The sequence below is a fragment of the Chinchilla lanigera genome, unplaced genomic scaffold (genome assembly GCF_000276665.1).
Source record: "Chinchilla lanigera isolate Chin_1 unplaced genomic scaffold, ChiLan1.0 scaffold00061, whole genome shotgun sequence".
Classification (NCBI taxonomy): Eukaryota; Metazoa; Chordata; class Mammalia; order Rodentia; family Chinchillidae; genus Chinchilla; species Chinchilla lanigera.
This window is the reverse complement of record NW_004955462.1, coordinates 3218209-3245342: the sequence shown is the minus strand read 5'-3', so window position 1 is coordinate 3245342 and position 27134 is coordinate 3218209. Positions and strand designations below refer to the sequence as shown.

At 39.5% G+C, this 27134-nt stretch overlaps 1 protein-coding gene across 20 annotated transcripts in view; it reads right to left on the bottom strand.

Moving 5' to 3' along the window:
* Pard3 (par-3 family cell polarity regulator) overlaps nucleotides 1–27134 on the bottom strand; it is a 527188-nt gene that overhangs the window by 212016 nt on the left and 288038 nt on the right. For 5 of the 20 annotated variants that reach the window (XM_005398126.2, XM_013521392.1, XM_013521385.1 and 2 more), the window contains 6 exons: nucleotides 26537–26725; nucleotides 25637–25807; nucleotides 14903–15062; nucleotides 8235–8424; nucleotides 3226–3377; nucleotides 2149–2193 (listed from right to left, as the gene is read on the bottom strand). In XM_005398126.2, the coding sequence (XP_005398183.1) occupies nucleotides 2149–2193; nucleotides 3226–3377; nucleotides 8235–8424; nucleotides 14903–15062; nucleotides 25637–25807; nucleotides 26537–26725 (907 nt within the window). Of the gene's footprint in view, nucleotides 1–2148; nucleotides 2194–3225; nucleotides 3378–8234; nucleotides 8425–11205; nucleotides 13457–14902; nucleotides 15063–25636; nucleotides 25808–26536; nucleotides 26726–27134 lie in introns of those variants that run through there. The other 15 variants (XM_013521393.1, XM_013521395.1, XM_013521400.1 and 12 more) reach the window with 9 other exon arrangements.

The following is a 27134-nucleotide window of genomic DNA, read 5'->3' as shown; positions in this document are numbered from 1 at the left end:
TACCACTTTCATGAGGTCTAATTTTGTTAGTTTGTGGTGCTGGGGATCAAGCCCAGGGCCTCACACTGAGCTACATCTCCAGCCCTAGACCTAAGGTTTTCATCCTACCTCCTAACGCCCCTCTTGCCAAAGCAGCGACACAAACACACAGTGCAGGGCGCCTTCCGCAAGGGGCAAAGAGAAACCAGACTCAGTTTTCATTATGACAGATTGAGGTCAAGACAAGTAATATATGTTAACATGTCGCTATGAGTCCCCCAAACAAGCCTGGGGTTAAACTGTGAAATTATTATAATCCTGAAAATTTAAGGAAGATAAAGAAAAAAAATGACTGAAAATACGTTCACTGTCTAATACTGGGTGGTGAGAATCTAATTCAGATATTTTATTAATGTAGATTCAAAACCAACAGACCAAAAAGTAATTTGGTGTCTATGTAATAATTTTTTGTCCCTAGATCTTCCATTTTTAACTTGGTAGGACAGATTGCACCTAGTGCCAAAATATGTTCTTTGTATCTAAGACCTAACATTCTAAAACAGAAAAATATGCAGTCTGATTAGATTATTAAATTTGCTCATTTGCCATGTAATTCAGTTAAAGGCTGGATATCATTATTTTTTAACTTACATGAAATTGTTCTTTTCCTTGTTGCAGCTTCACGCTGATTACATGAAGCATCTCCCCTGTTTGGCCTAAGAGGCACAGTATATAAGTCCTGTCCTTTAACCTAAGCAGTTCAATTTGGTTTTTAGAACTATTAAGACAGGAGTTGTTTCTTTAAAAATATTAACTACTACTAAGTTCAATAATAATGCCCTATTTCATATACGTAAACTATCAAATAATTTTCTTCTATATTCCTACTTCACAATTTCAGTGAATTGTATGTTTGATAAGAAAATAACTACTTAGTATGGGCCAAGGTTATAATTGATTGTCTTGCAATCCAGTTAATCTTATGATTTATCGGATTTAATTTTTATAATATATCTTTTACTGTACAGAATATGCTAACTCCAACCATGTCCACAATAATCTTTGAATATTAAATAAATGTGGAGTACACATTTTTTCAAGCAGGCTAAAACTAATTATTACTACAGGTTAAAACGGCCAATTAAAGCTAATTGGTACTAAGTAATACGACTATATTATTTGGATCTATAATAATTAAAATAGAATTCTAAACTTGTAATAATAAATCACAATGCTCAATTGTACAAGGAATATCACTGAAACTATATGCAAAGACTTTCCTCCAATTTATCGTAAAATAACATAAAAAATAAAATCTAAAAAAAAATAAAATAAAATGTACTATAGTGCAAAACCCAGTTCAATACAATCCATAGTTTCTGTGAAATGATTTACCAATATTTTAATAGCAATGAACTTTTTAAAAGTTCAAAAGTAAAGGTATGCCAGTCATACGCATTAATCCACTTTCAGGTTAAATTTGAGCAAATTCCAGCATCCGAAGAAGAACCAAGGTTTTCTGAGTGACCTAGGTAGCAGTATGGAGCATTCTGCTCAAAAATGTTTATATTGGCAATCTTATCTTTTAGATCAAAATTACCACTTTGAGAACTGGATGTAATCTAGACATCACTGGATTAAAAACTGAATAATCTAATAGTATTCTGTGTTCTATGGCACGCAGGTTGTTTTGAAGACAAAAGATGTTAATGCATGAGTTGTTTTCTCTAAAGTAAAAACAGTATTCAGGTTTAATTCCAGTGTTGGCACTTTGCGATAAATAAGTGTGTTTTGAGTTGCAGTTTGGACACTCAGTCTCTAAAATGCTCACCATTACTGGTCTATGATAACAGACATGTTTCTAGGATTTTGCTTGCTTTTTTAGGTGATGACAAAAATATTCCTATACAAATACAATTAAGAAAATGAAGGTTGTTTTTAACTTTTGTGGGGTACTACATTGTGTTTTCATTTAGTATGTATACCACTGATAAATTTTTCTAACAGAAAATTTTTCTTTTCTTGCACAATTTGATTTCCCACAATGAAAGCATCTGTGCAAGACTGGAATACTTATGTTTACATGCAATATGATTGGCAGCTCTGTAACTGTGATAAGCTCCTTGGACCACAGTTTCTATGGCAACAATCTCAACTGTCCATTCTTACCTGTCTTCTGGTCATCCACTGTATTGAGTTTAGTCTCGTCAGCTACTGTTAAAAGGTAAATGTATAATGGTTAGCCCAGTTAGTTCCCACGGCCCGACATGCTTCAATCATTCCCAGATCTTTACAGTTAGGTGACAATCCTTAGGTACTATTTCATGCAAATAATATAAAATATCGAGCAAACATTCATAATCAAAAATAAAAGGAGAGGGAAAACAAAGCAGTGCCTCCATGCAGTATGCCAGTCATTTCATTCACAGACATGTGTGTTATTTGTATGTTAGCATATTGTAATTAGCCAAGGCTGGGCATCACATTTTCTTATGTGCCTGTGACAAATTAATACTTTTAGTCTTAAAATACAAACAGCCACCACAGAACAGCACAAGTTACAGTTGATTAACAAAAGTTTTTTAAAAATCATTCAGTTTACAGATACAATTAATTATTTTACTTTTTTTTGGTGGATCTGGATTTAAAGAGAGACACTACCTGATTGGTGTCTGGTTAAACAATTACGGTAATTTTCCTCCTCTCATTTGTTCCCAAATAGTTTCTATGATAAATATTCTCTCTAATTATTAATTTTATTAATTGCCTTAGTTATCAAAACAGAGGTTCTAATAAACAAACCTTAAAGAACAGCAATGAAAGGAAGGTATCATAAATCAAATTCTAGACATGGATTGAGATAATGATTTCTCTCCAAAACTTTGTCTTCTAGTTCAAAAATCCCAGAACAAACCGAATGCAATTTCAATGAAATTGCTTTTTACAGAGCATAAAACATTTCAAGTTATAAAATAAAGATACATGAATCTAGCATGATATGCACATGTGTTTGTTTCCTTTCTCACAAGAAAACATATATTAACATATTGCATATTCTGTAAACATGCCACTTATAAGTAATACGGTTATCTCAAACGCAGAGAAAAACTAATTTGCCAAATTGCCACATTTCATATTTATTTCCTCTAGTGCGCAACGCAAACACACATGTGTTCGGGACCATCAATTTTATCCTAGAAGCATCTAAACCTTATTTAGATAAAGATTCATGGAGATTGTACTCACTACCTAAATCCATGCTTTTTGATTTTCGTGTTTTAACGAAATCCAATTGAGTGGCATCTGAAAACTGCTTTGTGCGTTTTTCTGACATACTCTGGCGTCCAAATCCTTCCCGCTGAAATGCTAGAACTGGATCCACATCTGGACTCAAAGAGCTGGGGAGAAGAGAAGACAAAAGAAGCAGCTGTTACTAAGGAAGCAGACATCCAATTCAGAAAAGTTATACATGCTCTGTGTGAATATGCATACATGTGTATTCCTCAAAAAATTTTTAAACTGAATAATACATATGCAGTTCATTTTTTTAAAAGTCCAAGATTAATTTAATATTCAGAGTAACACTCTCTACTTGTGAATTTTTTGTTTCTCTTCTAACCTCTCTTTGTTTCTTCACTCCCTTTGATTAAACATTATTTGTAAATGATGGCTACACATGAAGGGCTGGGGGCTCGGCCAAAGGTAGAGCACTGGGTTAGCATTCTCAAGGCCCTAGATTTGATCTCCAGCACCAAACAAATACATCAACATACAAACAAAATAAACAAACAAAAAATGAGTCTGTTATTTGCCAGACATTAGAAGGACTGAATATTTGAGGAAACCAGGCATACACATATACTGGAAGCAAATAAGTGATCATATTAATTGCAGCTAGAAATTAGTTTCAAAAAGGATGCACTCTGGCTCTCATACACATCTGTATCTTGTGTTTCAGAAAAGGAAACAAAAACAAAACAAACAGAACACCTTCATGAGGACTTAGTTTCTCTGAAATGGTTATTCAACTGAAAAAGAACTCAACTCAACCAATCTGCTTGGGAACCTATTCTGATCAAGGGGAATAGGTTATACTGAGTAGACCAAAGTCAAAATAATAAAAAAGAAAAGATCCTTGAGTACTACAAGCTCACAAGGAGGATACTAAGAAGAAGTCTGAAACAGAGGCTGCAGATGCATGGATGAAAGGATTAGCAGCATATGAGAAAAGCAGGACTAAATTTAGATGGCATTTGATTTGGGTGACACCAGTACAGTGGCCCAACTGAAGATCACAAGGAAGCATATGGCCAATCCCTGGTGACAGGATGACTCCACCATGTCCATTGGAAATGCCTGGAGATGATGGAGAATCACTTCTACTCTGTAAAACTCTGCCAACATTTTGCTACCAGGTGCTCCAAGCACAGTGCATACTATGAAAACATTTTTCCTCTGCTGGACACATTGAGTAAATGAACACACCAGCTCTCCACTATCAGGGTGGAGCCACCTTACCTACCTGGCCAGGTAGGAGACCAGCTGTCCACAGCCTACGCACACCCTGAGGGTGTGCAGGGGCTCCTTCCACTCAGCTGAGTTAATGACAGATTGCCAGATGTTTCTGATGGAAGCAAGCTTCTTAAGACTAGTATCATTTATGTTGTTAAAAAGACAGTGATCTAGTTTGTATAGACAGCAAAAATTTAGCTAAAGGCTGTCAGCATTTCAGAGGCTGAGCCAAAAGGATTACAAATTTGAGTGCCACCTGGGCAAGTTGAGAGACCCTGTCCCAGAATAAAACATAAGAAAGCTAGGGATATATCTAGTGGTAGAGAAACCCTGATTCAATTCCCAGAACTAAAATAAAAATAAAAATTGAGCTGCAAATTACTAGCAGGAAATGACAGCTGGTTCTCAGAAGAGCTAAGCCAAAGGTTATGAAGAGCAAGACTCCAATGGGAAACCTCTGCCCTTAGGTTAAGGTGCATGAGCTGCTTGGAGTCTATATACCTCCGCATGCTCAACAAAGAGAACAGCTGCCTACCCATCTTTCAAAGTTCATGGGAGAATTCAAGGATGTAAGCTGCAAGCCCTGCATAAACCTCAACTCACTCAACAAAATGAGTTACTACCAGCCAGAGACTGTCTACCTCTACTTATCAAAGTAATTCAAACCATGGCATCTTCAAAACCATATAGAAGAAGTGGACAATCCTCCTCAGTCTTGCCTGACAAGCAGGGCAGGGCTCAAGAGTGAAGTGTGACAGGTGCTCAAGGCTCAGACTGTAAGGAAGTGTCCCCTCTTGAGATCACGTGAGCACAGGGTCAACTCCCTCAATGTTACCTCTGGAGCCTCCTGGGGCTCACCCAGGCCTGGCCCAGGAATACAGAGAGAAGATGAATCGCACAGGGCCTGGGAGTTCAGCCTAAGGCCAAAACAATTTTGTCTTATATTTTCATAAAATACAATGTTCTATATTAGTGTCACTTTGTGTTCTATTTTAAATCTTTTCATTTTAAATATCCTTATTTCTTCTCCAAAACTTTTAATAGATGTCATGCTCCACAAAGGAGCAGGACCAGGTTTATCTTGAGTTTTCCGGTGTCCATTTCACATACTGTAGCCCATGCTTTGGCACAGACAGTGTTCGATTGCTAAAGCACATCAATAAAGAAACAGTGTTACAAGTGGAAGACTCAAACCCATGTCATGAGAACTACGACCCAATTCTGCAGCTGCAAACTATAACATATTCCCAGTAACAGTAATTCTTTGTTTATTTGTTTTGTCTGTTTTGGTACTAAGAAATAAACCCAGAGTCTTTACACTAAGCTACATCCCCAGCCCTTTAAAAACAAATTTTTTTTTAAATTTTGAGACATAAGTCTTGCTAAATTGCCCAGGCTGGGCACACATCTGGATTTCTCCTGCCTCAGCCTCACAGAGTATCAAGATTACAAGCATATGCCACTGTGCATGTGGTTCTCTTCAATCATTCTATTTATCAATTTTTTTTTTATTCTGGTGTTACACAGAACTTTAAAGTCTGATCTCCAGAAAGGCCTCAAAATTGTGGACAAAAAGAATAAGAAATATAGCTTTAACAGAAATCTCAGGCGAACATTTTTCAAAGAAATATAAAATGTCACTGCTCAAGTTGCCTAAAATCCCCACTTGGCATATTTTACAACTAATTTTATATCCTCTGAACTTATGTTGCCATTGAAGTTAGAATTTGCTGTTATACCCCACCAAAAAAACACTGTTAATGTTCCCTAAATCAACTAATGAACTGAAAAAAGTATACTCTACTATTAACAAATTAGAAGTTTAGCCATTTGACATATTTAGCCTTCCCCAATTATGCAGTGAACTGTAAACAGACAAAATCGAAAATGTCAAATGAGTTGGGGAGTTAATAAATGTCTTAAAATTACTAAATATTCCTAAACTATGCCATAATTAATTCTTCTCTATCAATATAACCATTTAAAAAGTAATTTCAGACACAATAAACAATATACTAGGATATTAAACAAGTTAAGACAGCAGGACTGACAGATGATTCTTTGGAGAATGTAACCACATCCTGACCCCCAACGTTATTAAAATTCTGGTTATTAATCCTGTCTTATTGCCCTTTTGTTTTCCTAACATTTTCATCAAAGATGAGGGAGATATTGTGTGACTGGAGGAGCTTACTCTTTCTGCTGTGACGCAGGACAGCTGCGGTGCTTGTTTGGATAACCCTTGGTGCATATTCTTTCCTTCAACCCCACTCACCACACCGAAGCCACCCAAGTCCTCCCCATTTCTGCAAATCCCCCTTAGGGAAATTAATGCCACACTCTATCCCTGTGAGATATTTCTTTTCACCATGTGGGGCTTCATAAAGCCCCAAACACATCTACTCCTGTGACTGCCTCCATAGCTTCTCTACACAGTAGAGATTCAAAAGCTTTTGTCCCTAAGATGAACGCTGCATAGATCTAAACCTTACTTTCTCTGTTGCTACTCTCCCTTTGAGGGAAAGAAACTAACCGTGGCAGTGCATCCACATCTGTGGATTTCAAAGGGGGTGTTTTCTTGTGTTATGGCTCTCCCCACATTTAGCCAAAAAAATTTCAAAGCTGAACTATTATCATGCAAGCTTGAACACAGCTGTATTTTTGCACCCCACATTTTCAAAAAGAGAATTAAAGAAGAAAGAAAGAAAAGCTGTAGATGAACTTTTCGAGGCCCAAATAACAGGTGAACTTATTCTGAAAACACCTGCAGAACCTACCGCAAAATGCACCAGACCTTTGTGAATTTACATGGGAAAGGGGGCAAAATAACCAGGGGAGTATTTTATTTTGTTAATATGTTGCTAAAATGTTCACACAAATGACTGTCAGTGTAGTAATGTTGACACAAGTCCAGAAAATTGCAGGAAGTATAAAACTGGATAAGCAGAGAAAGAATGAAAATGAACTCTTAGCATTTGTAAGTACGATTTAGCTGATATATTCATTCAGAAAGGACCCCAGAGAAAGGGCAATACGAAAATGCTGGTCTAATACTTCACATGGTTTGTAATGATGACTGCTTCAACCTTACAAGAGGGCCTTTCCCTTTGCTTACTAATGTATATAATTTCTAGGCATGTAGACTAAGGCACCTTCACATTTGTGAGCCACACATTGACTCAATAATATCAAATGTTGTCTCCTACTTTGAAAGACACAGGAAAGGAACAGCAATGAGACTGCCCTAAAAATCACCACATTAGAAGTAGGGAACATTTTCAACAGTAGTTGCACTGTAGAAAAAATCTTAATAAAGCCGCCTCCCATTCCCAAAACACAGTATCTGTTAGTTTTGCACCTCATTGTTGCATTGAACTTGGGGGTTTGCTTCAGATTTATTCATTTACTAGAACAACAATTCATCCAATTAACACAGAGCTAAAATAAATAATAAAGAACAAAACTTAAAAAGGAATGAGTAGGGTTTTTTGGTTAGTGGTAGTTTTGTTGTTGTTTTGGCTAAAGTATTACCCTCAGCACTTAAAGGCTGAGCACTTAAAATCTGAGCAAGTTTACAGGGTTGGGGTATAATTTATTAAAAAGAGTGATAATTAAGAGTATAAAAGCAATGAAAACTGCTATAAAGAATTGATTAACTGTGCTCACTGAGATGCCACATAAAACATAAAATAAAAGGTGATTGCAATTAACTAGTGTTTGCCAACTCTGGACTAGGTGCTTACCAGTCGGCTGAATCGCTGATTGCAGCCTTAGCCCACGCAGCGGCATCTGCAGTCACGAATCCCACATCGTCATGGGAGCTGGAAGAGGACTGGTCAGAGAGATGAGGAGGAAGCACAGGTAATCTGTCATCCTCTATAATGACAGTGTCATCATGGGGCATATTCACGGTGGGGGACAGCTGGTATTTACCTGTCCAGTGGAGAGAAGAACAAGAGAAATTCTAGACATCGAACTAAGTGCTACATCTATTAATTTTAATATTTGGCTATAGCAGAAAACATCTAAACTTCCACGCGTCTGCTTAACCCACTAGAACAGAGTAGAATTTAAGCACATTTATTTTTTATAAATAATCGTCAGACACTGTATCTGACTACTTCTCACATGATGGCTATGTAGCTAAGGGAACAGTACGGAATTCCTCTGCTGTTAGGTTTCCTAAAGGCAATGATGATCTTCAAAATGTCTTCTAACGGGCTGGGGATTTAGCTCAGCGGCACAGCACCTGCCTGGCAAGCGTGACGTCGTGAGTTTGATTCCCGCGACCAGAAAAAATACAAAAGCAAAAACAAAGTGTCTTCTAAACTGTAGAACCTAAGCTGTAAAAGACGTTGCAGATTTAGAGGCAAGCCCTAGGAACACACTTCACTCACTCATCCACACACTCAATGGGCAACTACTACATGCCAGGCAGGATCAGTAAGACAAAATCTATATTCCTGAAGAGGTCACGGCCTGGTGGGAAAGGAGACATGCTGATAAGCATGTGGCAGTGTGGGAGGTCGGCTGAAAACCCCCTAACATTCACTTTTGCTTGGGTAGCCGGGGACTCTGAGCACTGGGAATCTCAACAGATGTTCACTTTGGAGTTGGGTTCTGAATGATAAAGTTGACCTTTTCCTCTCCAAGAAATGATGCATTTTGGACATCCACAACAACATCATTAAGTGCATAATGAAGAAAGGCCCACTCTGCATTCAGTGACATTTCAAAGACACTCTCAGAACCAAGGCCTAGGGCAGGGGAGGTGACAAGTGTGACCTTGAAGTTAAATAACAAAAAGGCTCAGGTTGTCCTGGATGTTTTGGGGCCATGACTGAAGAGCCTACACGTTTACTCAGCGAGGACAGTATTCCAGGAAAGGAAAGATCCACAACTGTCCAGTCTCTCGCAGGCCATCTGCTCAGATTCATAGGTCAGCATGGCGGTCCTTCACGTATCACGACATTTCCAAGGACAGAGTTATGTTTTAAGGTGTTGAATGCTTAAAGATGGAGTCCAAATAATGTCATATTTCCCCTCAAATCATCTACAAGTCTTGCAGCTTCCTTCCACAATCCTGGGCCATGCCTCTTCTGAGGGGAAGTGAGCTGACAAGTCTTTGGTCCACATCAACATCGTAGGCGAGGACATGCTCACAGTAATGTCACTATGACACCACATGGCCCAGTAGCCCATACTGACAGAGCAAGGCGACCCAACAATGTCCCTGTCTTCCTCACAGGAGATAGAAAACTCACTGAAAGTCCAGTTTTCAAATCTGTTAAATCAGCTCTACATGCTCGACCCAAGTAAAAGGCAGGCTGCTTTCCCAAAACCTAGCATGGTTTTACACAGAGTATATTTTTCCTTTGTTATAAATTATTATTCAAAATAGCACAAGAGCAATTCAGACAGGAAGATTAACATGAGTTTTGGATCTACATTTAAAAATGAACATTCATAATAAGAATTTTTGGGGTGGCATATATAGGCTTGAAGGATTTTATTAAGTACAAAATATATTTTTCTAGCTATTTCAGCACAATAACTGTGTATCTTTCCAGGACAGCCCACAAAAGCAACTTGCCAGAAATTTCAAATATATTCATTATTTAGCATCAACTACTCTATTACAGTAACATGACATGCTCACTGAAATTTCACTGGCATCCTTTCTAGAAAAATCTACTTTGATATCAAATGAACCATTGTTTCTAGTTTCTACTTTGATATCAAATGAACCATTCTGACAAACTAGGAAAACCAGCAGCTTTGTATGAATGCTCATGATATGGATGCAAATCAAACATAAAACATGATCATTTGTCTTTCTTGACTTTCAGTCACTCAATCATTCCTACTCAGTTTTACGATATTAGTTTGGAACCCTGTTCACCAAAAAACACTCAGAAATTAGGACATTCTAGCACAGAAGGCCAAAGATGTATTTCCCTGTGAAGACAGACCTTTCGGCCCTCTACAGCAATACATGAAGTTATAAAGCCAGGGTTACCACCGACAGACACTTCACAGTGACGGAACACAGGAGCATGTCACAGCATTAACGAAGTCCTCACCCAGATATAATTTATTGAAGGTAGAATCACAGAATAATCATAGTGCACACATTTTTAAACAAAAAACTAAAAGCCCTTGTACTGACACATTCTGAGGGACAGCCCAATAAGTAAAAGGGCACACTGATTAACTCATACGATAAATCCTTTTTCTGTAATGTTCTGAGTAGAAATATTGGACTGTAAATGGCCCAAAAATTTATACACACATCCATGGCAAGAGGTCTGTCTAAGAAGACAGGAATTTAGCATGTTTTCCCAACCATGATGCTGGAGGCTAGTATTCCAAAAAAATGATTATTCATATTTTCCATTAATTTTCCACTTCTTAGCATGCTTGCCAGATATATTTCTTAGGAAATATGGCTCTAGGGATAAAGTGGGTTATGAACAACAAAGTCATCTAACTATATATTCTTCTGGGCTTTACCAAGATAAAACCATAATCTCTTAATTATATTTGCTAGTAGTTGGCATAGATATCACACATCTAAGTATGAAACCTTTGAAGAAAGATTTGAGAAGGTTTTGATCTGTTTTTGATGGACAAAATATCTTTTATCCTGAATTAATCAATGTGTACAAACTAAGAAGTAAACCAGTCAATATAGTAAGACAATGAGATACAAGATGTTTGTTTACTAAACATTTATTCATTGGAAAATTTACATAGAATGCAACACCATGCATGATACTGGAAACAGAAGAAAGGAGGAAAATTGTGCCAGTGCTAGGACTCATAGAAACAACATTAATGGCTCATTTTTCTATGTCAAATTTCTAACAAGATGAAAATGTTCTGAACATCATCATTATTAAAACTCACCACAAATATATGAATATTGAAACCACTGAGATACATTCTGAAATGGATACATGAGATTTCACTTTGTGCTTTAAACAAAAATTGTTCAGAAAAAAAGTTGGGGAAGAAATCAAGGTTCTCTGCTCCCAAATATCAACTTGTAATGTAGTTTATGGATTGATCATGTTGGTTAAATTAGCCATGTGTAGGATTTCTCTGTTAGATAAAGTGATCTAACAGTTGTAAACATTTTGATAAATCTATGAGGCTCCTCTAAAATTCATAACAGAGGAAATCCAGTCAAAAATATATGACATCTGGAGACAGCCTGCCCTTGGCAACAATTCTGATCTATGCCACCCACAGCCACAAAGATAGGTTAGGTATGAGTAATGTGGGACTCACAACCCAGAAAACCTATACCCATAGTTAGGTTAAAAAACAAAGAGAACATGCAGGTTCAGTCAGTCAAGCCATTTCATTTCTTTGGTCTCTAACGCCACAAACAGAAGTAAAATGGAGTACATGATTTTTAAAGTTACGTCAAAGATGAACTTTAATTTTTAGATCATAGTGGTTGCCGGGATGGAAATAGGTTCTCTTTTTGCTTCCCTGGTTTTTTGAGACAAGGTCTTGCTATGTAGCTCTGGATGACCTTCTGTTCACTATGCCCATCCTGGTCGCAATTCATAGTCATCCTCCTGCCTCAGCCTTGCGAGTGTTGGGAATATAGATGTGCACCACCACGCCTGGCCAGAATGCATTCCTGAGATTACCAAATTCCTTCGCTTAAAGAATGAACACTTTTAATAGATGTCAATAAAGGGTTCACAATTAATACGTGACCTCAAATTCCCCAGAGAGAGCTATTTCTAGAAAGGGGAACCAGCCAAAAGCAATATACAACAAAAATCATCATAGGATCTTGGGACTTCATTCTTCTATTTGGTAAGTGAGAAAGTGTGTACCCTGTGAACCTCTAACGTCCTTCCAAGTAGAAGTCTGTTCCTTTTTTTGGTGTTTTTTAGATGCCTGTCTCTAGGGATATATTCCCACAGAAATAGATTAGAAGGTCTCAAAATTCTCTTTGGTCTAGGGAATAATGTACGTGAAAATTTGCTCTCTTCATATAAAATTACTCACTTTTTATTGTAATCACTTAGAAATTCAAGATAGAGTTCTCTTCCCATCATACCAGATCACACAGGGAATACCAGGACATCTGTAGCCATCTACCCGGGAGTGACTCTAATGTATAAAGATAACCATTAAACAAGGATCTGAGAAATTTGTATGGACCTAGACATGGTACGCTTCAATAAATACTGGTGCTATTCATGTAAGCTAACAGAAATTCACTACTTTCAAATATGTGGCACCGTGTTTTGGTATTTGGTTGCAAGATCACATCTTTTACAGGACATCTAACTCTGAACTTTAACTAACTTCATAAACAGCAGTTGATTCTTAGGGTCAGAGACTCCAGGATAAGGACTGACATAGACTGCACAGTTCTCAGGTTTGAAAAATGCAAGATCAGTCAACTTAACCATATACATTTCTCAAGGTAAAAACTACATCGGATATATAGTTGCCAGCACAACATAAAACTATCTTAACAGGCCAATCATAAAATGTCTACCAGCGTGCTATCAAATGGTAATAAATCTGTCACCCCTGTCCCCAGCCAAAAGGGTAAATGAACGTCCACAGCATATCACAAAGCATGGAACTGGGAGGGGAAACACTGGTGCAGGGAGGATCTGGAGTGTAAGGGTTCATCCCACACCTAGTAGAGGGAGGAGGGAGCAATGACAACTAGAACACAAACCAAAGAGGACTAACACAGCCACAGCTAGCAAAATCTGGTGAGAGACCACCGAGAAAACAAGGGCTCCTCAACCCGTATGTACCGCACATCAACAAGTCACTATGTGAGAACTTGGAAGGGTTTTTTGGTTTGGTTTTTAGTTTTAGGTTTCCGCCTTCCTCTGAAGCATCAGGGATTGGAGGCAGGATGCAGCTTACAGGAACTGGTGGACCAATGGTCTGATTCAGTATGGCAAGTCCTATGTTCCTATAATAAAGGGGAAATTACAGCGTATCACTTTGTATGCACGCAGATCTAGGGACACAATGCACTCATACACACTCTTCTCTCTCAAGGGGTCTGAAATTTCATCAGTAGAAAAGAATTCAACACAAATAAATTTTACACCAAAGCCAAGAAAGTATGGAAAATCCAACAGCACTCAAACAGTGATAAATAATAACTAATAGTAATAAACTATGTAAAAAGCCTTCCCAGCAGGTGTTCAAGCCAACAGATGAAACATCCTTCTTTGACTTTCTCTTATGTCAAGCAGGTACAAAGAAAAATGCTGACAGAGTAAAACCAGAGAGTTGGCATTTCCAAGTTCTATGTGTAACAAGATGAGAAATTGAGAATTTAGCAGTTTTTCCAAAAGAGAAAGCTAGGATTAGCAGAAAGAAAAATTTCCTACTCATCTTAATGTATTTTTTTCTATCATGCCCCATTCTTTGAAGGCAGAAATTGTTTCATATTCATCTTTGTGTCTACAGCGAAAGTGTGTACACACCACCATCTACCCATTGGTAGTCTTTCATTAAGCACCATGGATGAATTAAACCAATTATTGTTTCAATGAAGCTCCACAATGGAAACTTGAATTATATTAAATCTCTATGATTAGTCCTCAAAATAGAGTTAAATTTAGGGTTTTACTTTAAATGAGAGACTTGCAAAATACACCAGCAATGCAAGTGTTTTATGTCAGGTGTTATCTCAACCAAAACTGCAACTTAGGTTTTAAATTTGAAAAACCTTGTAAGCTAATCCCAAGAAGGGCAGTTCTTTACAACCCGACCACTCCTGTGGCCAGCAAGTCTTTATTAGCTGGATCTGTTAGCAGAGGGCTGAACTGCTGCAGAGTGAGTGCTAATAACTTCATTACCCACCGGGGGCCATGCAGACAGTGTGGCGTGGAATCCAAACAAAGGCTACAGAAGACTAGTTCAGGACTGAAAACTAAAGCTGTGAAGAATTAGAAGTGCAATTAAGACATGTTTGTATCCTATGAAGTACAAACCAAATAAATGGGAACATTTCATGTAGATGTGAGTCTCTGTGGGCACAGTTCTCCTGTCCCTCCAGGCAGTGCAGTGAATGACAACTTTATGAATCCTTCTCACCATGAACTATTACATTTTGATTTTTAAAAAACACAGCTTCACTTATCTCCCAAAAGCTAAAATATCTCGATCACTGAAAAGCATTTCTTTATGATCCTTTTCTTTTTTGCTCTCCCCACGCATTATGCGATCTAAAACCCACTTAACAAATCAATGCATTGATTTCCTCTTTCCACATTAACACTTCCTGAGTGATTGCAACGAACCTCTCTTCTCTGGAAAACACAGGCCTCCTTTACATTAATATTACATTAATAACCTCTCTGTGAACCAGTGAAGGCACAAACATGAGATGAGATAAACAGTTTACCTGACTCACCCATTATCCTACTGAGCGCCGCGTTTCTGGTGGGCGATTCATCGAGGCCCTCGAGGCCGCTGTAGAGGGAATGGGAAATTCTTCGCTCTCTGTCATCCAGCACGGTTTCGATGGGCAGCTCAGGTCCAGGGGGGCTCCCAGGTGACCTCAGCTAGACAGAAGGGGAGGCACGGAAGGAGTCAGTACCGGCGGCCCACTCTCAGCATGGGGGAATTATAACAACTTGCCCAAGGCCTGCATCCAACTGGGTACCAAATGAACTAGAACTTTTCACCCTGTACCAAAATAATTTGTGATGACAGCTGTGCCTAATGACCAACTTTCTGTGCCACTTTACACCGTGCCTCCCATGAAGTTCTGTCAGATTTCAACCATCGGAGGAAAAATATGTTTATTAAAAGCTCCCTTTTTAATCTCATCTTGTTGCTTATTTTTTCAGTTTGACTGTTAGTATCTGTTGAAGTCAATTTAAGTTATAGTTTAATTTAGAATTCTTTACTGGCTGCTGCTCTCTAGCAGCCATGCACTGCAAGAACAGAAACTAGACTTCCACTGTAATTTTTGTGTCTACAGAATGCTTAATACACCCAACAATCAGCACAACAATTGCATGTGTGTGGCCTCTACTTGTCAACTCAGGTACCTGCAACAATACACTGGCTCTGAATTTCTTTGGGTAAAAATTCAGAATAATCACCGTTTCAACTTACTGTAACCTTTAAGTCTGAGCAGTGGGCAGCTGAGACAAGCATTTTGCACAGCAATATGGAAGCAAGGACCCACCAAATATTGTTAAGGAAGCACACAAAGTTATGAGTGATAAACATACAATATGCTAATGAACAACCACAACACAATCAATTTCTATGACCATGAATTAAAACAGTATGTGGCATTCCTTAGAACAGACTCTTTACAGAACTGAAGGAAGAAAAGCCAAATATCATGGAACACGCCTATAATCCTAGCACCCAAGAGGCTGAAGCAGGAGGATCACTGCAAGTCTGAGGCCAGTATGAGCTGCATAGTGAGTTCAAGGCTATCTCAAAACCACCACACAAACAATAATGAAATAAATCTGTTAGGAAGGCCATGAAATGGTTCTGCTGCAAGGGGAAGCAAGTGAACCCCAGCCCAACACACCCAGCACACTGCCACAACTGCTGCAGTTCCTTCTTTGGAACAAATTATTATTTCTGTTTGAAGCTATCATGTGTTTAATATAAATGAGATATTTAATGAAGTTGCGAGTTGTAGACTTATCTCTCCCAGTTTGATAAGCACTGGGGAGATTTAATGCATTGCAGGGTCAACACAATTACAACTGGAGGCACATCAAGCTGCAGGAGAATAATAAACTTGCAGTGCCAGTGAATTAGACTCAATAAGGTTTAAATTGTGAAATGAGGCTTTGTTTTATTAGGTTTTTATTTTATTTTTTTTTAAATTGCAGATAACAGACAGCTTTACTGAAAAGTAAATTAAATAGTTAATGTCTGTAAATGAATAAAAAAAACATTTTGTGAAAGAATACAATGCCTAAATTCTAATACTCTGGGGAGGAAAAAGGAAAAAAAAAAAAAAAAACAAATAAAATTAATATCTTATACCATTAAGGACAAGTCTGTTTTTAAAATTATGAGATTTTATTTTTCTTTCAAGGCCATAACACCCACAATCCCTTACAGACCATAAACATCTTATCGATAAGACAAAGGGAAAAAACATGACCTTAAGATAGAGACATAGATTCAGAAATTTCAAAGAATATTTTTAGGCAAAACATTATACATAATCTGTCTCCTAAAAACAAAAAATATGCTGGGTGTGGTGGTGCACTCTTGAGGCTGAGGCAAGAGGGTCACCATGAGGAGTTCAAGGTCAGCCTGGACTACAAGGTGATACCTTGTCTCAAACAAACAAAGTAGACTGGGCTGTGCCTTTCTCTAAAAAACAGGCTACCCTCTTGCGGCAGAAGATTAGGACATAGCAAACTGGCTGGGGAAGCAGGCTGGACCAGTCAATTACAAAGTGCCAGTACACATACGCAGAACAGTTCCCAAAGCCCTGTAGGTGGAGAGAGTCACAGAGCGCTACCTCCAGTTCTCAGGAGAACACAAACAGGTTTTTGATAAGGCAGATGAAGCTGACATCACCCTGAGGAGTGGGAGACACGAAAGGTCAGGCACCAGAGCTCAGGGTTACCCTCTTCTTCCCCAGTACTCTGCTCTCATGCTGGAGAGATTTTTTTTTTTCTTACTTTTACTTGACCCCCAATTCACTCTGCAGAGCATGTTTCTTTTCCTACCTTTAATGAATGCTAAAACCTCAACACCTTTCATACTGTTTCTGTCCAGTTCTTTGTTAAAGATAAAAAGAACTTAGAAACCACCTTTGAAAGGAGACCCCAGAGCCCGGTAACACTTGCACCTGTAAAAGGAGCCACTGGCTTCATACCTGTGGGTGGGCCGTCACATTTCTCCAATAAATCAAGCCCAAACTGTCTACAGGTTTATAAATTCCACAGATTTTCATGAACAAAAGCCCATAAACATTCCCAGATGCACACTGTAAGGCACCTCTCTAAAGGGTCTGCACTCTATTTTCTTAAAGTGTGTACTTCAAATATTTTGTCTAATAAGCCTTTTATGCCTCTTTAAAACTGAAATTTTTAAATACGTACATGCATTAAAGATACTTATACAGCTGGACATGGTAGCACAGGCCTGTAATCCCAGCACTGAAGAAGCTGAGGCAGGAGGATAGATATCTGTGAGCCTGGGCCACATAGTGAATTTAAGGCTAACCTGAAATATATAGCAAGACCCTGTCTCAAAAACAAAACAAAACAAAACACCCCCATACTTGCTATATAAGTTTCTCTATGTAAGTCCTACTTGTTATACAATATTGTATGAGAATTTAAACATATCCTCAAGATTGCTGAAAATATCTTCACTTCAACTATATAATTCTGCAATTTTCTAAATGATCAAACCTTTACAAACTTCCTTCATAAAACAATCTGTAAGTATTCCAAGAAGCTATTTTTAAGAAGTCAAATAAAGATTCCATTAAAAATTACATACACAGGCTTTTAAGAGAAAAACAATAAAATGTCTGTTCAGGAGGAACCATGTACCTGAACATTTGCAAGGGAAGGCTTCTACACCTCCCCTACCTCAACTCATGTCTAATTTGCATCTGAAAAGAAAGATTCAAATGAAGACATCAATAGTCTCCTACATAAATATTTAACAGAACACACAATGCCTTTTAATTTCTGCAGTTTAAAAAAAAAAACTGATTGGGGTACACAGTTTTGTTTTAAATCTTCTGATAATTTCTTTTGCTGCAAGAAAATGAGTTGCAGAGAGTAAAACCTGCCAGGTGGCACCCTAGCAGCAAGAGGAGGCAGAGCAGTGCCTCTATAGTAAAACCTTATTAAAATTAAACTTAATTAGAAGAGGAAGCCAAGTAAATAGAACTGCAATTGTCATGTCCTTGTCTCTTTGTGGCTGAAAATGCAAAACTTCTGCCATCTAACATAATTCAGGTCCTGGTAGCAGTTGTTTGGGCCTCAACTTTATCCTATGGCAGCTTTTCTACTTATTAAAAAACAAAATAAGGTCAAAACCAGACATGGTAGTGCATGTCTGTAATCACAGCACTCCAGAAGCTGAGGCAGGAGGACCACCGAGTTCAAGGCCAAACTGAGCTACACATGAGTTCAAGGCCAGCCTAAATTACATAGTGAGATCCCATCTCAAATAAACAAAAACAAAAACAAAGTTAGGTCAAGATTGCAGCAAGAGAACCAAGATGGACAGAAGTGTAAGTGATACAGTGTTTTACTTAAGAAATTTAGAAATGTATATCACAGGTCAAAAAAATTCTCATTTTTTGTCTCTTTGATCAAGAATGTATTTCACTTTTTTTTTTCCTGGTCTCCTGCTTTATTCTTTTTCTATTTTATGGAAAAAATAAAACAAAATAGAATAACAATAGTTAATACATTGCATATTGTTCTCTTCAAAGTAGTTACTCAGAGTATAAGATATAGGCATTAAAAAATTCCCCAAACGGTATTAGAAATGTATTTTACTTTGTGGTTGCCATCCCAAGGAAATCATAAGCTTAGTCAATACTAAAGATTCTTATGAGTCACTGTTGGGCATGGCCAGATGGCTTTGACAAGTGGGCATGTCCTGTCAATCATGGAGAGCCAGGACACAGGTGCCAAAGCCCCACACCTGGGACCAACCAGAAAACGCTATCTTCAGTTCTTCTAGAAATCAAGCAAGTTTCTGATAGGTTGGCCTAGATCTGACATCAGCCTGGGGAGAGGAGGATACAAAACATGGCGGCCATTAACCAAGTGGCCCCTGTGCTCTGTCTTTCTCAGTAGCCCACTCTCTCTCTGCAAAGCATTCTTCTTTTCCTACCTCTAATAAATGCAATACCTTTCTGCCTCTTGCACATTTCTTGTCCAATTCTTTATTAAGGACAACAAGAACCTTGACAGAATCTCTAGAAGGACTCCACAGCACTCCAGAACCCCACTAACACTATTATATCTTTACTTAAAAGGTAGGAAAATTGGGGTTGGGAATAATTAAAATAATGTAAATACAGCCCAGTTTTGAGAAGGTTATTCAAATTATATCTTCTTTTCTAACTAGAAAATAACAAATGCTTTTTAATAATAAAAGACTGGGTAGTGTCCAATGAAAACACTTCTCATTATATACTTGGCATATTCTTCTTTTCTTGGTAAAGTTAAAAATCTTGGTTTCCTTTAAAGAAACTGATACAATTTCTTTGGGGGTTAGTAAAATCTCATTTTGTTATAGGTATGTATTAGAGTAGTGGATCAGCTGAGGTCTTTCGCATAGAGGAAGTACATCTGAGCACCTACTCTATAACTATGGAAAGCTGGCATGGGGGTGACCCTATCTGTTTAGTAAACTGAAAACTGGATTCCAGCTAGCAATTGGCAAGATCTTGTTATTAGATAGTTCAGACTTTATGAACATACTCTTTTCTACTTTATCCCCAGTGTGCGGCACAGTGCAAGAACTGGCTGGATTACTAATTAGCTTAATAAATTCACTCCTTAGAAAAGTGAATGACTCAGATTTTCCTTTAATGACCTACTAGGTCATGTGGACATAGATTTTTAAAGCTGAGGGCACAGCACAAAGCTGAAATTAAATCACATTTAACCTAATTACAATTATATACTATAGCTCATGTTAGAAGCCAAAAGACAGGTAAACATAAAGCAACAAATAAAAACATAGATTTCTGGGTAAGGGAGAGTAGAAGGAGATTTAGGGGACAGTTTCAAGCTTTGTTTTCAAGTAGGGCTATTAATTTTCTTCACATCTCTTATTTGGCAACAGCAAGAATCAGGTGAAACTAGCTTCTAAGCCATTGTGTCCAGTCATGGCAGAACCAAAGTTTAACTGATTCCATCTGATTCTAAAGCTCACACTTTTATTATGTATGCTACTGCCCAGCACCACTGGGATAGAAACTGCCTGAATGACCCCATCACAGTCAATTAGATCCACAGACTTGTTTACGAAGGTTGTGCACCTTGCTTCAAAATTACTCTGCAAGTACCTTGGCTTTGTACCAATTAAACAAATCATTTGACCTCTCTGAATTTATTCTTCTCACACACAGTGAAAAGAATCATAAACGATACTTCAGGTCCCTTCTATTTTGAAATAGCTTTCTAATTCTAAAAGGATTAAATCTAGAGAAAGAATTCATCTTAAAGTAGTTCTTGATGACTAAATCCCTCAACATAGGGAGTTGAGACAATGCTTTCTATAAAATCACTTCTAATAGATCTAATGAAATAACTGGGAGATATGATAAATCATAGTCATTTCTACAAATACTAATTTTCTTAAAATATGTACAATCAGAGCAATTCTCAGACACAGGGTATTTTCCATAAATACTAAAGGAGCAATGCCAAGCAGCCATTCCAGTCCCTCCACCCGCCTTTCATCCTCTACAATCTGTCCTTTGCGGCCAGTGATACCTACTTTTCTCTTCGCGCTTTGTGTAATCCAAAACTGAGACAGGGAAAAGAATGCCAGGACTTAAAAGAACTTTTGCCTCTCAAAAAGTTACATCATGGGGAATATAAACAAAGACGCCATTTCTGTTTCACCAGAAAGAACAGAAACAATGAAGGACTACAAAATGTTTTTAAATGTAGTCATGTAAACGCATTAAATCCAAGAAGGAAGGCAAGGAAGGCAAAGGAAACCAAAATTGCTGCCCCAAATTCTTCTTGTTAGCTTGCCTGCTGGTTAGTATACGACTTCATGCTCTAATAGAACCCAAGTTCTTTTCTTCTTTAAAAAAACGCCGCTGATCAAGTCTGTTTCTCTCAGCAACAGACGGCTGGGAACATATCAGACAGGCAAGGTGCTGGTCAGCTCAGAGCTAACAATGCCAGCAAAAGCAAGAAAGATTGCTCCTGGGTAGAGGAAGGCACGTGGAGGGGTGGGAATACTTGGAAGATAGAGAATTGAAATTGAAAGGCTGTGTGAGTCTGCTAGGAACAGAGACTTTAGCAGGAGAGCTGGAGGAGAGAGAGCATCTTGCACCTGAGAAATGACAAGTGCGGAGCAGCTGGAGCCAACTACACGGGGAGCAGCTGGAGTAGCCCGAATCCCAAGCCAGGCTCATCCTAGAGGGCCATGTGATGGGATGGCATCTATCCTGGGACACAGAGAGCTCCAGGGCAGATTTCAATGGGGATGGACGGGATCCACTGGTTCTGTAGATAAACGTCGCTTACTACAGTGTTGAGGGTTGGCTGAGGGAGAAAGCCTCATTGCCGTGGCAGTGGCCTTGGAAGATGGGGTCTAAGCCCAGACAGCGGGAACACGAGGAGATGCCAGAGGGAGGAGCCACAGACACAGCCGAGGCAGTTGACACCAGAGAGTGTCTCCATGGGGTGTCAGATGGAGGAATCTGGTGGCACAGGAGAGTTTTCAGCTGGAAACAGGTTTAGGGGACAAACATCACATCGCCTCCCCTCGGTCCTGTATTCCCAGGGCACTTCCAGAACTCCCTGCAGAAAGCCAGAACCAAGAGTACTGAAGAAGTGTCTCTTTTTTTTCTTTTTTTTTTTGGTCTTTCTGAGACAGGGTCTCACTATGTGGTTCAGGCTGGCCTTGAGCTCACTTTGTAGCCCAGGCTGATCTCAAACTCACAATGATCCTCCTGCCTCAGCCTCCCAAGTGCTGGGATTACAGGCGTGCGCCACCATGACCGGCTGAAGAAGTCTTGTATAAAGTGGCATAGCAATTGCACAGATGCTGCGCACACCCTTTGTATACCCTCAATCACCTCTGTCACTGACAATCTTTAACACAATGTAAATGCCACGTTACTGGTTGCTATCCAGTACAGTTTAGAGTACTGAGGAATAACGACAAATAAATCTGTATTGCTGTACACAGATGCAATTTCTCTTCTTGTAATGTTCTCAGTCTGCAGTTGGTTGAATCCCTGGATGTGAAACCTGAGGACAGGAAGGACTGACTGCAGAAGTAGTAATAGACAACCAGGGATGGAGACGAGCTAGGGACACGTGGGAAGAGGAAACAGCACAGGAGGAGCCTTAAAAAACAGGACAGAACAGACAGGACAAAGGGACCCTTAGAGGAGAGAGAGGAGCCAGCGCCAAGTAACCAAAAACTAAGGGAAGGATGCATTCTGAGAAAAAGGTGGTGCTCAAAGGTTCCAGAAAGGTTAGGCAAAGCAGACTGAGAAAGAGCTTCCAGCCAGCACCTCCAACGTGCTGCCAGGGAACCGAGCTAACACCCAGCGAGGTTGGAAGAGAGTACCTAGGGAGCAAAGGTAAGGAGTCTAAAGAAAACACTGAGTTAACAGGCAGCACTTCCGCGGATAAGGGAAGGAACAAGGTGGCAAAGTACAGAAGTTTTCTTTTGCAAATCCTCATCTCCTCTAGCATGAAATTAAGTATGCAAGCCCTTGACTCCAAAAAGAGGTGCTAAATAGAGTGCTGCGACATGGCCAGGGGAACCAGTCCACGTGGCTGGCAGAGGCAACTGGGAGGGCAGGGCTCAAGCGCACCATTTCGGCTCGAGGTACTTTCCCTCCTGACAACAAGGCATCCCGTGCTTTTGTCAATATTGACTGCAACGTAATTTACATGTACCCTCCCGGGGACTTGGGGACAGAACTTTCCTAAAGTAATATAAGTACAACACAGCAAAAGCATGCCTCACGCCTCACAGAGAGCTGCGCTGAGCTCTTCTGTCTTCACACAATTCTTTAGTTAAACCCTGTCAGTACAAAAGGCTTCTCGCAAGTATTACAAAAAAAGCATAGCACTCGTGGTAAGATTTTTATATATATATAATTGCTTTATAAGCTTACTCTCTCCTAAGAAATAGTAATAACCAGCAATGCACAAAAATGATACCATGAGGAATGTTGAATATTAAAGTACATTACTGTCTACTGCAGCTGTTCCTTTACTTAAATCATTTTCATTCACAGGAATTCTTATGCAGCAGTAAACGCGACACAGATATTTCGGTGGGATTCCAATTTCATGTCTTTTACGGGGCCACAGGGAATAAAATCAGTGCTTTCATCAAAACATTTCAGGCGGCTGCAGGTTGGCTTTGCTGCTGTGTGGGGTACAGCAAGGAATAACCTGAAGCAGAGAAGAGGAGAACGTCTGTCTCCAGTGTGCTTCTGACATGAGGACCCCCCACCATGACATCCAAGGCTTTCTGTGAGGGCAAAATGGAGAAGGTGTCACCAATTTTCCTTTGTTTTTAAAGAGACTGAGGAGATGATCTACTTCCCCACAGGATATAAAATATAAGTCCAGGACAGGAAGGCGCCGCATCTGTTTTCTCCCATGCCGCACTTCCTGGACAGAACACATGTTCTGACGTAGTGTAGATGTTCGGCAAACATCTGTCAGGATGGATATGTCCTCTGGAATAGGGAAGTGTTCAGTTCTCCATGGAAAAATGATCTAATAGAAAAAAATGAGTCTTCGAAACTTACTGCTGAGAAGTTTGCACCTAGCACTTCGAAGGAACTCTGTTAAAAGAACAGATGATGCGGCAACCAAAAACAACTGTCATGCAAGGGCATCAGTTAGGAGCTAGGGATGCAGCGCAGTGATAAAGCACTTGCCTAGAATGTGTGGGCAGAATTCTAGCACCTAGACATACACACACTACAGAAAGAAAGAATGAGTAACTTCTCAGTTCAGTAGCCTACTCTGGCTAGCTTCTGCATTAATCTTATATGCTTGGATTTCTGTCCTGTATTTTCCCTTTGTAAAATTTTTTGTTAAGATTACATTGCTCTCTAGTGGGCCCTACTGGCACACATCTGTCATGTAGCATTCTAGGAGGATGAGGCAGGAGGGTTGGCAAGTTCAAGCTTAGCCTGGGCAACACAATAAATTAGCAAGACCTTATCTCAAACTAAAGGGCTAGGGATGTGGCTCAATCCACGGTACAAGGGGTGAGGGAAGCATATATTGTTCTCTTATTGTAGAAATTAGCTTGTTGTTAGCTTACTCTATCTTTGGCAAGTAAAGCAATATAAACATAAATTAACGGTCCTTTCAAAATCGGTCCCCTCTAATAGACTACCTGTTGAGTTTAAGCATGTATTTCCTTTGCACAATATGAGGTGTTACAGACTTGGATGAGTGGTCATATTAAATGAGATTTAAAATTAAGAACACAAACAATATATGTATAATCTGCTACTAATTTTATCTTCTTTGATTTTAAAATGTGGGGGCTCTGAGCATCAACAGGAACAACAAATCTGCATTATTTAGCAAGCTCTTCTCTGCAGCCTGACTTATTTTTACAGACAGCACACCATTTATAACAAATGCTAGATTTTTAGGATTCCAATATTTCTTACCAAATCTATGATGCTAGATTTTTAGGATTCCAATATTTCTTACCAAATCTATGTATCTCTTATTTTTCACTTTCAAATGCTCTACGCTTTTTCGTACTTGGAAAACTTAATGATCACACCTTTCCAGAGGGGGCGCCAGAGTCTTCTATGGCCTCCTAATCCCATAAACTTAGTCTCAGTGCTGGGGATCAAAAGCAGGGCCCCACACAGGCTAGGCCAGTGCTCTCTATCAGCTATAGCACCCATTTAGAACCAATCCTGGCAAAGGACAGCGAAGAGCTCAGCAAAGCAGTCCCTGGGGAAGACAGCGCCCTGGAGAAGAAATGGAAGGCTAGAGGGGAGGATGGGGCTTCAGCAGTGACAAGAGAATCACATGGAAGACGCCGGACTGCTCCCACTTGGCATAAACAAAGTCACGGGCAGCTCTGCCTCCCCTGGCCGGTTGCATCCGGGTCCAGTGCTGACAGGAGACAGACAGCCGAAGAGGAAGGGAGGCCTGGGTTCCAGGAGAACCAGCTGAGACCCAGTGATACCTGCTGAGCTGGCAACAGGAACATTAGCATAGACTTAGACATACCTTCACCACATCATTAAGAAATCAAATCACAATCCACTGACAAAATAGTGGCCCTACAGCAAGCAGAGATAACGCAGGTGCTTTGCAGGGACGGCCCAGAACTGATCTTGTGGCTTAAGTTTAGGGCAGACATGAGGCTCACTGTAATGTGAGGCGCAGAGCCTCTGGGCTTTTGCATCTTTTACCTCATGGCACTTGCTTATTCTCCTCGCCACGATGAGCTGGATCATTCCTCGTTTATTTCCTTCGGTGGACATCGATCTCCTTAGGGTTTCCATGGCATCTTGGTTTGTCTTGCCCAACAGAGATTCTCCATTTACTGCTATCAGCTGATCATTCACCCGCAGCCTCCCATCCTGGGAAGAAACCAGGTAAAATAAGTGCTGTTAAATAGTCTTCCAGAAAAGAAATTCCTTTCCTTTTAGTTAAAAAAATTAAAACAAAGCCCAAAACAGAGGGGATTAAGGAGCTTTAATCCAAATGGATTATGCCCAATTGAACACTAACAGAATAAAACCTAAGCAGCTATTGTTGCCTGTGTCTATTTCAATCATTTATACATTTGTAAATTGAGTCATTATCATAATCTGTTTACCAAATAGCATACTAATTCAAAGGACACAAAGTGATTACTCTCTTGCTTCCAGAAAAACCCACAGAGGTTATTCACAACACAAGACCTGCAAAAGCTCAAGGCAACTAGACAACTGCAGAGAAGTGTCCCCTGAATAACAGACAGCCAGGAAACTTCTCTAGCCTGAGAAACAGAACAAGTGACCCACAAGCAGGGGAGGGAGGAGAAAAGATTAACCTTTACTAGACGCCAGGACCTGTGCTAAGGCTCTGCACAGATTATCGTGCCGTAACTAGCATGACTATGGGCTACTGGTTCTGTGAGATGAAGTTATGGACCCAGCCCCAAAGGATGCATCCCTGAGATTTCTCCTTGTGGTTTGACCAGGGGTGGGGCATTGTAAAGAAGCCAGAAAACACCTGCTAACTGAGTATGCTTTAAAAGCTGGACCAGGATGAGAACTACCCATTTTTGTTAGTGAGCATACTTGATAAATCTGCCATGTGCTTACTTTAGATGCTGCTCCTCCGTTAATAATCGACTTGACGAAGATTCCCAAATCTGCGTGGTTCTCTTTGGACCGGTTACCTTTGACACTGACACCCAGACCAGCAGACCCTGAGTCATTAAGCGGAACTTCAAATGTCAGAAACTCCCTGGTGCCATCGGGGGTGAGAACAATATCCTCCTCTTCGGCTTTCTGATAGAGAACAAAATTGCACAGCACATTTTATTCCAATGTCTCTTTCTCACGGTTAACTGCTTTAAAGACTGCTAATGAGCAGCTCTTTAATCCTATCAGGCAATATCTGCACCACAGCTCAGCGAGGAGATCCAAGCTCACAGTGCCTCTGCATCCCTCCAGATGATTCCTAGAACCAGCTGCTAATATTTTCACGAGACACTTATTTCAATCATGAAACAAACCTAACCCAGATTCTGAGAAACAGCGGGGGAAATGTAGCAGAAGGACTCAAGACACTGGAGATTTCCTAGAGTTTGAGATTATTTGTTTTTTGGTCTGTTTATATATTCTAGACCACAAAAGAAAATCAGTAACAAGAAATATGAATAAATAAACATAATTTGCTTTCCCATTTCTTGTCATT